At 38.6% G+C, this 17,845-nt stretch overlaps 1 protein-coding gene across 1 annotated transcript in view; it reads right to left on the bottom strand.

Annotated features, from left to right (window-relative positions):
- The window catches only part of CADM2 (cell adhesion molecule 2), a 91,737-nt gene that overhangs the window by 43,092 nt on the left and 30,800 nt on the right, over positions 1-17,845 (bottom strand). The window contains exon 4 of the mRNA XM_010290315.1: positions 17,583-17,673. Within this exon, the coding sequence (XP_010288617.1) occupies positions 17,583-17,673 (91 nt within the window). The remainder of the gene's footprint in view (positions 1-17,582; positions 17,674-17,845) is intronic.

Below are 17,845 nucleotides of genomic sequence, written 5' to 3'. Positions count from 1 at the left end.
AGGGCAAAGGCAGACTCGATGAAGCTGCCACCTGATCCAGAGAATGGAAAGTCAGCAGATCCTGAGCTTCAGATGGATGTCCAGGTAGTCTTACACAGGGAAAAAAGTGAGGTCTGCTCAAGGCTACAGTGACATTACTCTAGTCAGAAGAATGAGTAAAAGATGAAGCAGAGAAACAGTGATGCCCTGAAAGCTTCTTTCAGATTCCAGAGCTGGAAGCACTCTGGATCAGTACTGGAGCACATCGGTAATATACGCCCTTCCCCTGTTCTGCCTGGGATTGGTGCCATGTATTGATGTGCAAATTAGAAATACAAATCCCTTTCCTTTCAGTCTCGTAAGCTAAGACCTACACTATCAGCTAAGAGGAGGGGGGAAGGAGATGAGAAACTATATTCAGATAAGTCAATATGAAGAATAATTTTCACACCTCGCTTAAATGTTTTATTGCTGTTCCTAGGGTTTTTTTCTTTTCTGTCAGAGTACAGCTGAGATGATAAATGGCATGTAAGAATTTCACTCACATGAAAAATAGTTGATTAAACATAGAAATCTTAACGGCCTGGTTTCACTATAGTTCTAGTTCTAGTTCTATAGGTTTCTAATTATGTAGCCTGTGTTCAAATGGCTAAATCTTTGGGCTTCTTATATTGCTGTTTACACCTTGTTGATTTCTTCTTAACCTTTAGGAGCTATTGAGAAATTAGTATATTATTCTTTTTCATCAGCTGTAAGTAAAGCACGACTATAAGAACAAAGGACGGTAGAAACTGCAGTAGATTAAACAGACAATATCTGAAAAAAATTGATTTCAAAGACATGCAAATGTCAGCAGTATTAAGATAATATGGTGCTCAAGTGGATGCATAAGAATGGCTGCTGAAAATTACTGGGATTAACCAGGAGCTATGCTCTTAATGTTAATGAAGTACTGCTGGGGATAGGAAAGCAGCAGCGAAGCATAATGACAGGATGTGCACACCTTAGTTACTATGCATATTACAGAACAGAGGAAAAGAACATCTTCTCAACCAGCATGTCTTCAGATCCATTTATAACATTGTGTTTCTTCATAGAAGTTTACAAGCATACTGCATCCCCAGCCAGGGCAACAAGAACTGTGGAAAATACTGACTTATCAGAAATAACCGAAAAAGAGCAGAAAGAGATTCACCAACACTTATTTTAAATGTTTTACATTTTCATATTATAGGATTAAAAATGTACATTTTCTGAAACTAGCTTGGCTTACATAGGCTATGCTGAAGTGCCACATGCAACTCTACATGTAAGACATAATGGTGGAGACTGCAAAAAAGAGGAAACAGGAGGTAACTACTGTCACACTGTGTTTTCAGTTCCCTTTTCTGTTTCTCCTTGATCAATATTGTGCTGGCGATATCCCCACTGCTACTTGAGGCCTGAAGGGTATATCAAGGTATTAATGAGCAAAGATCATTACAAGTCTTTTTTTTTTCTCCTTTGACAAGTCAGGATTTTAGACTGCTTAGATCTTTCAGGCTGAGACACCGACGGATATTCACGTGCCCAACTTGCACTGTTTCAGTAAGAGCTCTGTCCCAACACTCATAAGAAACTCTGTCTCTGTTATTACAATAAGCTGAGAAAGTCCATCTAAGAAACACCAGCTGCATTTTTTGAGCTAAGGTCAAATGCTTGCCGGCACAAGAATCAAAGAGGAAAATGAAGAGTAGCTGATTTACTTCTGCTTTGTCCATTAAGTAAACAAACAGTTGAAAATCTCATTCGCAGTTACTTCCTTGTCCAAATACTACTTGTTTAAAATCATTTGCTGTTGATGTAAGGCACAGTCAAGCAGAAGCCTCGTTAAACTAAAATTCCTTCATGCATTTGAGGTGCAGTGACAACACCGAGAGAGCTGATAAAAGTACCAGTGCTGCAACTTGAACGATGGGCAAGGACTATACAAAATCTTCAGTACCAGCTCTCATTAACCAAGGTACGCACTTCTTGACTTTCAATGCATGTAAGAACATCATGAAGTTTGGGAGATGTAGCAGAATATCCTCTTTTCACCTGATAAGATACCTTTAATAACTAGCCATAACAACGACAATTCTAAGGTCTTTAGTTGAATCATGGGTTCTTCTCAAACAAGTAACCAAATGTTTGTTGATATTTATAACAGTTATAGGAGCACCAAAAGAATTGAAATATACCATAAAATTTTTGTACCTCAGTTATAATTTTTCACGTGGCAGAAAAAGTTGATATTGAAGCACACTGTATTAGATCATAATAAATAATAAAATCTTCATGCTTTCATGAGAATATAATGAAATCTTAATAACAATACACTTGAAATTTATGATTATTTATATTGCAAAGCTAAGTCTTATACCGTGGTCTGTGTCAATTTCTTTTACATCTAAAAATAACTTGTGAAACAGTAATACGATAAAGGGAAAAAAAGAGACAAACATTATTTACTTACAGGAGTTTGCTTTTCTTCTCCCAAATGTATCATTATCTCCAGATAGAGGGGAGTGCTTTAGTTCACAGAAACTTCTCTCACACAGAAAATTATTCATTAGTACTTTCATGGTTATAGTTTTAGCACTGTAAAGGAGATATCCTCAAGCTCTCAATGGGATCCAGCTCCATTAGCATGTAGTCCTAGCAAGCCACAACAGTCTATGTTCAACACTTCATAGCACAGAAACAGCGGTACTGGATCAGACCAAAATTTCAGCTAGCCCAGTGCCTTATCGCCAACACCAGGGATAAGCAGATGTCTAGGGAACAGGCCAAGCACAGGTGTTGCCTCCCCAAGCATTCCCCTGACTTACAACTATCTCAGGCACTTATGACACCAAATAGAGTTTAAAAATATTCTGTAAACCTTAAGGATTTTACTCTCCATGAACTTACGCAGTTTTCCCTTGAATTACCACAAATTTTTACCATCTGCCATATCTATCGACGACAAATTCCCAAAGTTAACCACTCATTGTATGAAAAATGACCTCCCTGCTTTGCGACAAAACTGGTTCTTACTAAGTTAATTTACCCTTAAACATTTCTATCTGAAGAGGGCATGAACCAGCAATTACTAACAGCTATCTCTTTTCTATTTACTGTTTTGGAAACATCTGTAATATTTCCCCTCTGTATCAAATAGGCCACCACAAGGCACGTTTTCTGTACCCTTCAAGGAACTCTAATATGTTTATAAGATAGGATTTTCTCTCTGTGAAAGGAATTCCCTCCAGAAAGTTTGTTTTTATTCAGATGTCTGCTAATTCTGGTCCTTTTTATACTTTTCTACTATTTGTGAAGCACATTCTGGGATCTCTCCTGAAGCCCTGTTGTCCCAAGTTAGCAAGGTGGTTTTAAGCATGAAGTTTCCTGTCACTGTTCATAATTCATCAATCTCATCCTTAAATTCCCTTTGAACGCCAGGGTGAAACCAATCTGGTCCTGCTGGCTTGTTGCTGCTCGTTTTGTCTGTTTGTTCCACAACCTCCTCCATATCCTATTTAAGAAAATCTTGCTGGTGAGCACCTCAGAAAAAAGGGAATCAGTCTGTAATATATACCCAGTTTCTTCCACAGTAAATATGGATGTAGCAAATTCATCTGGCTTCCCCTTATACCTTGATCCTCAGCTGATCCTAGAAATGTCCTGGCACATTTCCTAATATATTTCCAAAAAGTTTAACTATTACTTTCAATTTCCTTTGCTAGTTGCTCCTCAAACTTTTTTTTCTTTTTTTGGTGGTTTGGTTTATTGCATTTTCATATTTAATTTGCCAAAATCTAAGGATCTTCTCTTTCCTTTGGAAAACAACTTCAGCTTTTCAAATTATGGCTTTGCCTGTTTTATTACTTTGCTTTCTCTTCTGTTTAGCCTCACCAAATTCTCCTTCTCAAGTGTTTATTCTACATGATATGTACTGACTCTGTGGTTCTAAACTCTTTATTTTTCTAACACAGTCCTCAGGCTGCTTAGGAAGATTTGATTCTCTTAGCTGTCCCTTCTGTCTTTTTTTAACAAAATTCTTTGGTTTTATGCAGTTCCCCTTTTTGATGTTGATTATCAATTGTCTAGACTTCATTTTTGGCCTCTAAGTGCAAAGTGCAAGTAAATACATTTTAAAGAATGAGCTGAATGTAGACCTGAGATGGTGCTGAGAGCTCCTTCGGACTGCGACTCTCCAGGACAAACTGACTCAACTTGGACAATTGTAGAAATTGTATGTATGAGGTAAGAAGATAGGCTAGAGATATTTGAGAGCAATAGAGAGTAAAAAAAGACCCACCCAAAATCAAAATTAAATAGCAATAATAAGTAGAAACACTGACCTGTCTCCCACTTGCCTCTCTCCTACCATTCCCCGAGGAGCCAGACTCCCCCATACCCTGCCAGCTCACCCCAGCTCTGGTGTGAGCACTGCTGTGCGCTGCGCAGGTGCGGCTGGATCTCCTGCTCCTACCATGGGGATATCGCAGTCCGCCCCGCTAGCACTTCTTAATCCTTGCTAAAATCTTTATAATTTCATCTTAAAAGTGAGCGGTGCCATATTTCTAAGGAATAACAAAACAAAATGACGACAACACGTGTTTTAAGAAGTGGATCCATTACAGAAATTACAGAAATCTTGTGCACACGGGTGCCTGTGCAGCAGCCCTCGCCGAGGATTTAGCTGCCCGTCCCCAAGCTCACCGAGATGCTGTACGGGGTGGGGGTGCCCCGGGGCTGCCGGGGCCCCTGTGAGCAGAGGCCGGGGCTGCCCCGTGCCGGACACAGCCGGTTCCAGCCGGCTCCAACCGACCCACCGCAGGGCCCGGCTCAGCCCCACAGCCCCCCACCCCCCCCCCCCACAGGCCCCGCCCCACCCCCCCAGCCACGATGGCGGCGCCTCGGGGACAGCCTGTGCAAGGAAGGGCAAAGTGCTGGGCTGTCAGAGAGAGGAATGAGGGGGAAAAGTGTGAGAAACGGCCATGGGGGCCTTGAGGCGAGGGAAGGAGGAGAGGCGGAGGAGGTGGTCCAGGCACGGGACCATTCTGGAGCAGTGTGAGGAGGAAGGAGCACCAGAGAGGAGCTGTTATGGACTGACAACACCCCCCATTTTCCATACCCTGGAGGAGTTAGATCTAGAGGAGCTGGGAATGAAGGAGTGAAGGTGAGCCTGGGAGAAAGGTGTGGGGGAAGGTGTTTTCGGTTTTTGTCTTTGTTTTTCACCATCCAACTCTATTTTAATTGGCAATAAATTAAATTAATTTTCCCCAAGCTGAGTCTGTTTTGCCCGTGACAGTAATTGGCAAGTGATCTCCCTGACCTTATCTCAATCCATGTTCAGTTGAGGAGGGTGAGTGCAAGAGTGGCCAGGTGGGCATCTATCTGGCAGCCAGCCATGATCAACCCACCACGGGTGGGCATGTGGCAACTCCTGTTAAGCATGGAAGGAGATGTACAGGAGAAAGTTATAGGGTCCTTTACTATGTAGTAGCCATTTTTTCTGTTTTCCAATGTATAAACACTAAATACTCTCATCACATTATAAATAATAACATCTTATTTTGATAATGAATAGCCTGTGCTGTTCTTCCTTTGTACAAGATTGTTCCCTCAAGCCTCTGCTGCATAATGCACAAAATCAGGTATGCATGCAGCTCAGCACACACATCGCAACGAAATTTTCTATTCAGAGCCCCACCAGTCAAAACCCAGTCTTGTTTTGAACCAAAACCACTGTCCCCCAGTTATATTATTCCCCGAATGGGTTATCCACCATTAAGAGCCTTGGCATGGCTGCTCAGCCCCTCAGCTGCTTATAGCAGGATCTTAAATGAGGGACAAACCACGCAACCAGCTATAGCAGTTTCTTGGCAGTTCTCTTCTCCTTATGGCTCTGCATTCTTCCAGCCCACCTCTTTTGCTCTCCTGTGCAAGACTACAAGTCACAGACTCAGTCTTTCCTCAGATTTTATAAGTTTTGGAAACAGTTTACAGTGATACTTTAAATACTAAGCCTTGACTCTGGAAATTTCATTTTAACTAGCCAAACTTACATCTGAGAAATCTCTGAGATTTTCCTTGCAATAGAAAGACAAAGACTATCTAAAACGAATAATGAATAATTTGTCAATTAAACTAGTAATAAGTGGTGTTAATTTATTTGTTCTCTTACCTGTTTCCTGCCATGCCTGCCAGAACCACAATCTCACTTTCCTTGTCATCTCCATTTGTTCTGGAGTGAGGCTCACACACCAGAGTGGTGTTAAGCTTACATTTTCACACCTAAAAAGGCTATTTGGATATTTTTCTAACATTTGTTTTCCAGCCCTTAGCAGGTGACTCAATTGGCTGGGCTAATGCCATAAAGTTCATTGCATGGAGACATATGCAATTCCTTCTATCCATACAAATACCATATATTTTGTAAATATGCTACCCATTTGGCATCTTTGTCAAAATATATGTCAGAATAGTACTCTCTGAGAGCAACCGAGAACAACTGTATCAAGTGATTTTTCCCAGCAATAACTCTAGGGAAAGGAGAACAAAAGAGGTTCTTCCAAAAAAACAATTAAAAAAAGACCAATAATATATGCATGCAACACTGGGAAATTCAATCAGTTTGCGAACAGGTCTCACTGCTCATTCTGTCATGAGGCAAAATCTCTTTGCTGGGCAGTGGAACAACTTTGTCATCTTTCAAAACAGTTCTCTTTGGTTGCCCTGTAGCAAAAAGAACTGCTGCCAAAGGGCCTACGAGTCTCAGTTTTGTGAGGAAAGAAAATTTCCAATATAGTTTTAGAAAATTATATAAGCAAGCACTGGTTTTACTGAATGGGTGTCTCTGATGCAAGTGCAGTGTGAGTACTAGTGCAGTACTAGGTAGGAACGGTGCAGGGATAGGCTTTCAATACTCACTTAAAAAACAAAAAAACCCAAACCCACAATTCATTTGTGGGTTCACCTTTCACATATAAGACAGCTATTCCAAAAGCATGCCAACAGATCGGACTGTATTGTTATCCTCCCTTACTTACTCCATTCATACGCCCTTTTAAAATTTGCACACTGACTGAGAATTTATAATTCTGGAGAAGGCTGCATTCTGCAGAAGGCTGCATTTCAGTTTGTTAATTAAACCCTTTCTTCCAGTGTTAATTTTCTGTCCCTCATTTGCACATTAATCATACATGACTTTCAACTTTGCAATGACTGGTGAACAGGCCAATACCTACACCTCCATAGCGATTCAGTGCTTTCAAAAAAGGTTACACTCTGAGCTTGAGTTCTGCACACCAAGAGCATCTAGCATAGACCCAGAAAGCTAGGGAAGGGTGAAGAATAAAAGTCAATTTTGTACTAAAAATAATGAACTGAAAAAGGTAAAGTAAGAGCAGAGAAAGGAAGGAATGATACAAGCTATTCTCAGTAGGGGAAAAAGTAGCAATTCCAAAATCAGTGTCCAACTTCATAAAGAGAGGTTCTGTCTTCAGAACAGGAGATACAATTCTTTGAATGAAAGGGCACAAAATACAAAGAAGAAATGAAAAAAAAATTAAATCCTAATTTGATTTTAAGATGACCTCCTTACACTGTTCTTTAAACTCATACTTGTTTTCCTTTAGAAGGATGGTGTTTTACCCTGCTAGCCTACAGCATATACATCTTCTCAGGGCACAACGCTGCTATAAATGTGGGGTAAAAATGGAGATATGCAATGATCTGGTGTTGTCTATGACACTGGGTGTTCCAGATCACATCTGCTGTACATGGAACAAATTTTGTTTCTGTAATTGTGTAACAGAGCAAGTATTGTCAGCATGATTTGCACTGAAAGAGTTATACTAACATGTCTTCTTCTGTTCTACTGCTAATGGTTGATCCAGCACTTCAAGATTTTACCTGTAAGTGTACTAATCCCTTATCTATAGAAACTGAAGTATCTAAAAGACTGAGCATCATAGCCTCTTCCAAAACTTTTTTTCTCATGTTTTAACTTCCAGTCCAGTACTCAATTAGAATTGTCCATGCTGTATTTAAATGTTATCTATTATTCTATGCCATGGATGTTTTTTATTTTAGAATGTGTTCCCACCTGAGAGCAAGGAAAATAATTATTTCAAAAGGCATACACATGCAAAGTGGATTTAATGAGCACTAAAAATGCTGCATGTAGGGTTTTTTCACATTTTACTTTCTGCACCGTTTTACGTGTATGCACTGCAGAAAAGGGACACTTAAAAAAGAGAAAAAGCAATTATTGAATTGAGCCTATTAGGCAATGTGATCATTTTACAGAACACTAAAGGGGAAGTTCTTAAGCACTGCAGGAGGCTTTATTGTACAGTGTAATTTTCAGACAGGCACTAATGCACCCACCTGTTTCTTCTTGTGTCACACTTTTTATAACACCAATTTTCCTACTCCCTGCAAATTGGGGGGGCAGGGGGCGGGGAAAGCATGGAAGATAGAACCTCTCAGATGGCCAGGATGTTTAACACAAACTGAAATTTAATCTATTAAATATACATGCTGTATCTCAGCAAATATATTACCTGCTTCTTAATATGTTATCTACTACATCACAGCATAATTCCACAGTGGAGGTGTAATGTCAATGAAATATTGGTGTAGAAGGTTACATGCTGAATATTTACATAATCCTTTAAAATAATTGTCTTTTTTCTTGTAAAGACAAACTACCTATCTGGAAAGTTTCACTACGCAGATTTTTTCTACAATCCACCTGATATACTTCATAAGATTTTAGAACATTTTACTGAAAATGAGCACTCATTCAACATAGCATATAACAGATGCCTACTAAATCAAGGCAGGAGATATCATTAGTATGAACTCCTTCAAAATGACAATAATTTAAAAATTGGTCAACTATCCAAAGAAAGTAATTACAGCAATGAGGCAAAGTACTGGCAAATGTTGCCAAGTTTGGCTTCAACAGACATTTGAGCTGGCATGAGTGACTATTAACAAGAATTGTTTTAAAAATAAACTGGGCATATAATTTGGATACTGGAAAGGTTTACCATTATTGACAGTTATGTTAATGTATATTAAGTATATTACAATCTACAAAACTTGTCAGATGCTCTGTGATTAGTCTATGTTGCACATGATATATTTTCTCTTTACCTTTCCGACTGAAAGATCCTGAAATGTAGTGTTTAATACCAATAAAGCTTTCTTTATACATACACTGCTGCCTCTGTGGGTGGAGAAACTAGATGCTTAGTTACAAGCCTGGCTGATGATAAGAATTTCTATGTGGTTGACAATAACAATGGGATACAGAGTGATTTAGATTAGCTGGCATGGGTTATATCCCATCAGATCAAGTATACAGTAGGTTGTTTTTGACTTAATAATCACCTACTCAAATATAATCAGTTCTTGGAGAAATGGAAGTTCACACTTCTCAAAACAGGAAAGAATATGGAGAGAACCTAAATAAGATAAAGACACAAAGATGAAAAAACACTGTTTAAAAAAGCTAAAGAAGAAATTTTCAAGAAACTAGAACAAGACAGAAGAGACAAACAGGACAGAGATACCTACTGTATTTGTAGGAGACATGCTCTATCTAATTGTTGAACAAGCCACATCCAATTGGAATGCACAGAGAGTGAGGCAAAAGACAGGAATAAGAAAGCCTGAGCTATCCTGAGAGCTCTTCCCCAGTGATGAGGAACACAGGGCTGAGAACTGTGAGGAGGGGCTCTTGCCTTTGTCTGAGTCCACACCCACAGACACAACACTTTGTCCTATACATGTAAGCATTTATTCAAGAATGTATTTACAGAATCTTGCCCAAAGCTGTGTGTGACATGTGCCCCTGGAAACTTAACTGTAACCTCAGAGCACTCAGAAGGCATAATGTGAGAAAAAGAGATACTTCAGTTACTGAGAGGTATTAGAGGTCAATGCTAGTCCTGGGATGAAGGTGAAGGAGGCCAGGGAGAGTCCCAGTTTGTCAAATGCAGTTACAACAAAACTCAAAATTCAAAACCATCCACCTTCCTGCTTAAGACAAAGATTGTCCTTGATCTCAACGTAAAACAGTGGATCTCCAGTATCTAACTTCCTTTATTTTCACCTACTTGATTTCAGTTTTAGGTGGTCCTTTCCAGAGAAACCTGGAAACAGACTCTTACAATTCAGAATTTCTTATGAACAAATATGTATGAAGCTTAAGGGAGAAATACTTTGATACCATATTCATATTTTGCTAGAATAATATTTCATCCTGGATATGGACAAATTCATCCAGTTTTCCAAATCATTAATATTTATTGATACTGCCTGAGCATCCAGCTTGGGCTGTGGGTTGATTCTACAAGGTGATTTATAAACACAGAAACATTCATGCTTTTCCAGATTCATTATGATAATTCATACAGGCAGAGTTGATACTAGCATTTCTTTCTAGACTGCTAGGTATTTATGGCACAAGCCAGGTAGTATTCTGTAGTGAATTTATGCAGAAAATGAGACAATTTCTTGCAGAAACTCCATCTCACCTGCTAGAGAAGCTGGGAATTGTACCATGTCAAAGTAGGAAAGAAAGGATTGCACATGGACAAAAAGCTGGCTAGACTAACGATTCAGAATCTAAACCTGCAATTATGATGTAGTTTCAAAGCAATATTGGCAAACTACTTACACCAAAATGTTAACAGCTGAATGTCAAGTGGGTGTCGGCTATTTTCTCCACTAGTTTCTGATTTCAGACTCTTGAGCGTAGATTTGTAGATGTGCTAAGAACTCAGTCTTACAATTCAAGCCAATGATGAGCTATCTTCTGACTGTAATGCTATGTCACATCAAATACTCTTGGGAAAATGGAGACTGTGTTCAATGTTAGACATAAAATATACATGATTTATTTGTCAATTTTGATCTTGTATTTTTTTCTGCTTCAGTTCCCAGCTGTAAATTTGAGGTAATTGAATACCCTAATTGTCCACAGGTGTGATTAAATAAACAGTTAAATATTTTCCAAGATTTCAGATACTATGGGGAAGAAACTTATGAAAAACTATGAAGAAATTTTTTTAATTCTGTGTTCTGAGGGCATGCATCAAGTAAGACATGAGTCATACTGATCATTCATAACTACCATTCATAATTACTATTCCATTGAAGGAGTCAGGAATCCTCTTCAAAGGCTATATCCTGCCCAAAATGCCATAGATTTCAGAAAGCAAAGTATTATGAAGTTTCTCATATTATAAAGGAACTCAGGAAATCTAAACGTGACCCTTCTAGCATTTCTCTAAATACCTTCCTTAGGTTCAAAGGTCCTTCCACTTTGAATTAGTTTGAACTAAGGTAACTATTCAGAGGAAGGATGAGATTTTCTATGCTTAGAATAACAATACATTTTATCCTTGATCCTGTGACAAAATAATTCATGAAATAAATGTTTCTGTAATTTTGTAACTACCAAACATGTGGAAACTCTGAAGAAATGACAGCTTCTGTAGATAAAGAAGACAGTGTATGCTGTTTACCTTGACTTTAGCAAGTCTTTAGTCACTGTCTGTAATGGTATTCTTTGTATCTAGGCTGGGATGTTATCGTTGTCCTGGATGCGTGTACTACTCAATGGGTGAAAAATTGGCTGGACCATTGATTGGGTTGAAGGGACACTCTGCCTGGTGGTTTGTTACAAGCAGACTTTCTTTAGGTGTCTACCCTGGGTCCTGTCCTGTTTAAGTGTTTAATATCAAAGACCTAGCTGAGGCAGTGGAATGTGCTCTCATTAAGTTGGTTGTTTACACCAAACTTTGGCTTTACTGAGTATAGTTGAGGGGACATCCAGAGGGGCCTTCGCAGGCTGGAGGAATGACCCAACAGATCCCTCATGGGAGGCAGGGAAATTCAGCAAGGACAGGTCCAAAATCCAACACCCAAGCTGAGAAGGATCTGGGGGTCCTGGCTGACAGTAGGCTAAACATGAGCCAGTATGAGTGCAGGCTCCACTGCTTTCAGTTGACTGAATCCTAGTTAACTCACTTCACTAAATTTTCTCTTTGCACCTAGAGCCCTGTCAGGTCCTTCTCAAATAAAACAGCCACTCACTGGGGTCACTGACAGAATGGTGTTATACATTTCTCTGTTATTATTAGTATTTGTTTCCATCAGCCTTTGCAAAATATTTGTCTCACTCATGGGAGTCGTCTTAAATAGACACTAGAAAAGACAGAACTTGCTGTGGTGATACCACAGACAAAGTTTACAATAGCTTTATAGTGTAAGCTTGATTATTTGGTGTGCCCTCATTATTAAAAGTGATAGATTTTTCTGATATTAAAATGTTTATTTAACTATATTACTGGGTACATATAATATTAGTGTTTATTACTAATTGTGCTTTTCTCTATAACTTTTTCATGACCTTCTGAATAATGTTATTCTAATGAAGAACACATATATGTGTTCTCCTGAACTAAAAATCTTTCCTATTTATTTCAAACAAGGCCAAATATTCACTTTACATTAGTCAACCAACTATACTATGATTCCCCTGAGCTGCATGGAATGGAAAGATATTTCTCTAAAGCACACAGGAGACAACCAACTCTCCCTTTGCTTCCTGTGCCCTAATTATTCCATTATTTTTTGACATCCTTTCTGCTGAAATGACACTGACTTAATAAAAAAACATATTTCATGCATACTTTGGTGGGAGTGCTGACCAAGAATATTAAATATTGAACCATTCTTTTATTATGGTCCAGTTTTTGAGTTCACTTTTGGGTCAGTTTTGACTCACTAGACTATATTGTTAAGAGACAACAGTGTGTAGAAGCTAAAACTTACAATAAGAAAACATTGGCTTTTAAAATCTTTTGTAAGCACAGACTACTGTAAATGATAATTTTGTTCTTTGGTTTTTACTTTTTACAGCTGTCTTGTTTTTTTTTTAAATATTCAAAATATTGTCAGGCAATGACTTCAGAAAAATCTAGACACTGCATGTGAGTTCACACAAAGGATGTCTATGATTTCTGAAGCCAAATTACATTTCCTTCTTTGGAAAATAAACAAAGTCTAGGTAAAACTACATTATGCTAAAAAAGAAATAAATTTAAAAGAGCCACTGACACCTTACAGACATATTAGGCTAGTTCATTTACTGCAATGTTACAGCCTGACAACTGTCCAGGGATCCAGCCAAAAATATTGGAAAACACAAAATAGCTCTAAAGATTGAAAAGACAAGAGAATAACTTCAATTTGGTTTGAAACTATACCACAGTATCTCCAAAAGAGGAATGCTATTGAATAGTAATGTCAACTACTGGGTGTCTTGACCTAAGTTATGTAGAGAAATGGCTAAATACTTTTTTATCTACAATTTAATAAAACAACTGGACATCATTATTATTGAAGTTATCAACAGGGTGAACAAACCAGCAACTAAGACTTGCATAAGAAAAGACTAAGCTTACAGAAACACACCTACTAGAATTTTTCCGAAAGAAAACTCTTAATTTGGTCTACCAACTGGCTATTGACCAACTGGACAACAATTCTCACAAATGCTATTTCAAGTTCCTTTAAAATATTACAGTATATAGGCTATGTTTCTATGGTGAGTTATGCTTATAAGTATGTTTAAAAACTATTTCTGTGGTAAACTGATAAATATATTTCCTCTTTTTTCCTTTCCACCATCTTTATACATACAATATTCCAAATACCTGCCTTCCCCTGTTGTTTATAATTGGTGCCCCAATTGCTACACGAACTGCACCAGGATACCATCAAATCCAGAGGTTTAGATCCATAAGTGTAACCTGATTTTTTTAGAGAAAACTCAAGCTTTGATGCTAGATCCTAGAGGCAATAATTTTAACCGGAGCTGTATATGGAAGCAAGAGGCAGGTCTTTTGGAAGACAATGTATGAGGAAGCCTCGTCCCCTTGCCATCCAATCACTCCCACTCTGACTCAACAATGCGGTCAGTATGTCATCCCACCACGTGGGACTGGTGTCATGACACATGTCCCATCAGAGCCCCTAGGGTCAAACCCCAAAGACTGTCGGCTCCTGCAGTAACCTCCCAAGCACCTCTCAGGCAGCCAACCCCTGCTTCAAGCTGCACCAGCCACAACACATAATCTTGAGGGAACTGTGGTGGTCTATAACGATCTGTGACACTTTATTAATCCCCCAGATGGCCTGCCTCTGCAAAACCATTGCAGAGCAGGCAGGAAACCTGGCCTGTTCTTTTTATTGGTACCATCACACTTCTATAGCAGCAATACAGCGCTTACTGAAAAGAACAGCTCCTGCCTCCAAAGCAATTCCCCTAATAGCAATAAGCACAGGGCCATGACCAGAGTTAGAGCTATGCTCATACTCATAGTGATGAGCAGAGAGATAAAACAGCACAGTTATAGAATTTGTGCATCCCGTCATGCCCTCTGATGTTGCCTCACTGGATCATTCAAAATGGCTCACCCACATTTCCATCTTCCTCTCCACCCCCTCTCCTACCCCCTCAAGTTCTCCCCCTTAGCCCACTCTCAGGAGCACTGTTCCAACATTGCTATCTCTGCACCAAGACCACAAATGTGAGGTGACGTGAACCCATTCATAGCAACTAGCAACCTCAGAGTCTGGGATAATTCCAGCTCATCTCACACATTACAATTGATGCTGCACACATCCAAGTGTCTGAGGCCATTTTTTCTCTTAGCCAAAGTCATGACCATTGACTTGTCAAGCCAAATCTTACACTCTAAACTATGAAACCTTAGCAGCACCTGAGCTGCCCAGTTCTCACACCTAGTAAACCATTGTTCCTCATCTCTCTGCTATATATCTGGAGGATGCTGTTGCAGCAGGAGATGCAAAGGGCAGCTGATTTCCCAGAGATGTTGGCCTGAGCAAGGCTTCCCTCCCATTCTGCTACAAGACAGTAAATTAGGTAGTAACATAGTCCTAGTAAAGCCCTTAGGACTGTGTCGCAGATTTGAAACACAGTATCGGGGTATCTATGATGCACATGGTTTGAGGGAGGGAGGGGCTTGGTGATGAGATGTAAGATGGGGTAAGTACATTCTACCTTTAGCCTCATTTTGTTTTTCCCTTTTGGGAAAGAATTACTCTGCAGCAGCTATCAGTACCATGAATGTCACCACAGCCAAAACCTGGCTTCATTCTTTCTCCACTTTCATCTCAAATGTCATTTTGAAGCTTGTGAAAATTGCTCTGGGATACAAGAGAAATGTACCTATAAGTAAGTGTTCATTTTCTGGTGTGATTCACTGCTGCCTACTGGAAACAGGAGAGATGGCTGTAACTGTGGCATAAAGTTGACAGTGTATAGCAATTAACCCATGGTGTGTAAATGGCTATGAAGGACCATGGTAGGCTCTGAGCTGCCCATGAAGCCCACAGTTCATCACTCATCTTGTGACACTGACATATCTGGGCTCTGTGGACCTCTCCAATTTCTCTCTCTCTACAAGCCAGAAGGTAATCATAATATGGGTTGGGAGCATGACATTACTGTTTCTCATGCTAAGCAACTGCAAACTGCTCCCAGAAGGATACCTATTTATTACTGGCTCTGCACTGTGAAAGACTGACCTAATGAAGCAATACAAAGCAGCTGATGTTGGCAGTTTGTGAGGCATGGACAATTAGAGGTGCATTTATTGGCAAAATATTTGTGCCCCAAAGGCTACCACGTACAGGTGCCCTGCCTTGATAATTCTGTGGTGTGGAGTTTTTGTTTGGCTGCCCGTTCAAAACTGCATGTAAGGTTTGCATTTGAATCTATTAAGGATGCAACTGAGTTTTATTAAATTAAAAAAAATAATAAATCAGTAAACATCTCAATTCAGGCTCCATTTTAATTACTGTTTTAATTACTGTCTCCTAACGTAACATAAAGTATATCTACAATATTACATGTACCAGACAGATAGAAAATACTGTGTATGTCAAGCTAAAGCATAGCACTTTCATAGTTTTTTAATGCCTTCAGAAATGACTAACAAATACAGGGATCTAAAGGAAAATCTAATATCTGAGAGGATTAATTGTCTCTCTTTTTAAGAGTCTAACATCTTTGGTATGTGAAAAAAATCTTAGCCCATTTTCAATGAAGAATATGAAAATGTTGTTATAAGCTGTAGACAAAGAGTGAGATTCATCTGACCAAAATTAAATATAGATATAAAATTTGATGTAAATGTCTATATATAGACATCTATATGTAGTATCCCAAAATACAGAGATAGATGTCTGACTGAATTAACTGTCTAAACTCCATGTTTAGGTTTAGGCTATTAGGTAAATTGTTAATTTCTTCTCCTTCAGGTACATTATAAAAGCAAGAGATGGCTTGCAACTTCAGAAGTACATAGGTACAGAGAAGGTCAATTGCACTGAGGACCACATAAGACTAACTGGACAGACCCCCAGTGTTCTGGTCTCAAAGAGGGTAGAAGCATGATCTAGATGCTGAGTTGCTCAGCCCAGTCAAGATTTGGATGAAGGAGTTGCTTTAAAATGATATGGGCATATAATATAAAAAAGAAAAGTACTTATGGAGTTTAAATGATGCCCAACTAAGCTCAGAAGAGCTTATAAAAATAGAATTTTTGCACTTAAATGACTGATGTGACCTAAATCTGACTTCAGGTTCCTACATTAAGCAATTCTGTAAAGTCACTAAAGTTACACCAGGGAGAAATTCATCCCTAAGTGACATGATTTTTGGCATGTACTTTGCACTTTTTCTAGAACCAAAATATTATTGTTCTATCATTTTCAAGACCATTTTAAAGCTGTGTATCACCACTCCATATGACACCATATATTAATCTTTTGAGCAGAAGGTCAATGTTTAAGAAACTTGATTCATATTACCTTAATATTAAGCACTTGGATTATTTATGTATCTTTATGGGTAAATACATAACAGCTCATCTGAGAAAATACTGTTTTAAGAGAGTGAAGTTTATTTAAATAGTAGATTCAGTGCAAGAGTTAATCTCTGCAGATCTGCCTTTAAAAATATTGATGTCAGAGGTGTTAATTTCCAAGTAAAACACTTTATATTCTTAAAGCAGGTTACATCTTTTCAAATTCTGGTAGAAACAGGCAGCCAACTTGCACATATCATTAACCTTCAAATTTCCCTGTAAATGACAGCCAAAGCATCCAGAAAGTTCAGTACTTTTTCTCTGAGGCTAGCTGATGTAGGAAGATTTTCATGAGATGTTTTCTCTACTATCATCAGGTCAGTGATGTAAAGAGTGACTGATTAAGCCTGCACTCCTTTCAGGTTGGTATACCTGACTGAAAAAAAAATAATCTCACAGTTGGAATTCTTCCTGAAAACGAAAATAGATGACAAAGTAAAAGAACAATCCTCTATAGACACTTAATGAAGACAGGCTTCAACGGGTTTTCTATACCAGAGATTACTTTACACCCCAGGACGAGACAAAACCAGCAGATTTCTGCAGCTGAAGCTTGCAATCACAGCAGAATAAGGAAAATAACAAAAATATATTACTTGTTAAATCACTTACACTGGTTTTCCTTTGGATTCACAAGTCAAAATTATAGATTGTCCTTCTTCAGGCCATGAATTGGAAGAAATTATTTTAACTAAAGGTGTATCTAGGAAGAAAAAAAATAGACATCTTGTTCATATACATAAAAAAGATTTATTATCTAAGAGTACATTCTTCTCTATTTACAAAAGACTATACCATAGATTTAATTTACACTTGGAGATGCTTTTATATGGAGCCTTGTGTAATTTCCATTGTCTTCAGGAAGGCAATAAAAA

The sequence above is a fragment of the Phaethon lepturus genome, unplaced genomic scaffold (assembly GCF_000687285.1).
Source record: "Phaethon lepturus isolate BGI_N335 unplaced genomic scaffold, ASM68728v1 scaffold4807, whole genome shotgun sequence".
NCBI lineage: Eukaryota > Metazoa > Chordata > Aves > Phaethontiformes > Phaethontidae > Phaethon > Phaethon lepturus.
The sequence above is the reverse complement of the archived record's forward strand: the minus strand, read 5'-3'. Positions and strand labels throughout refer to the sequence as shown.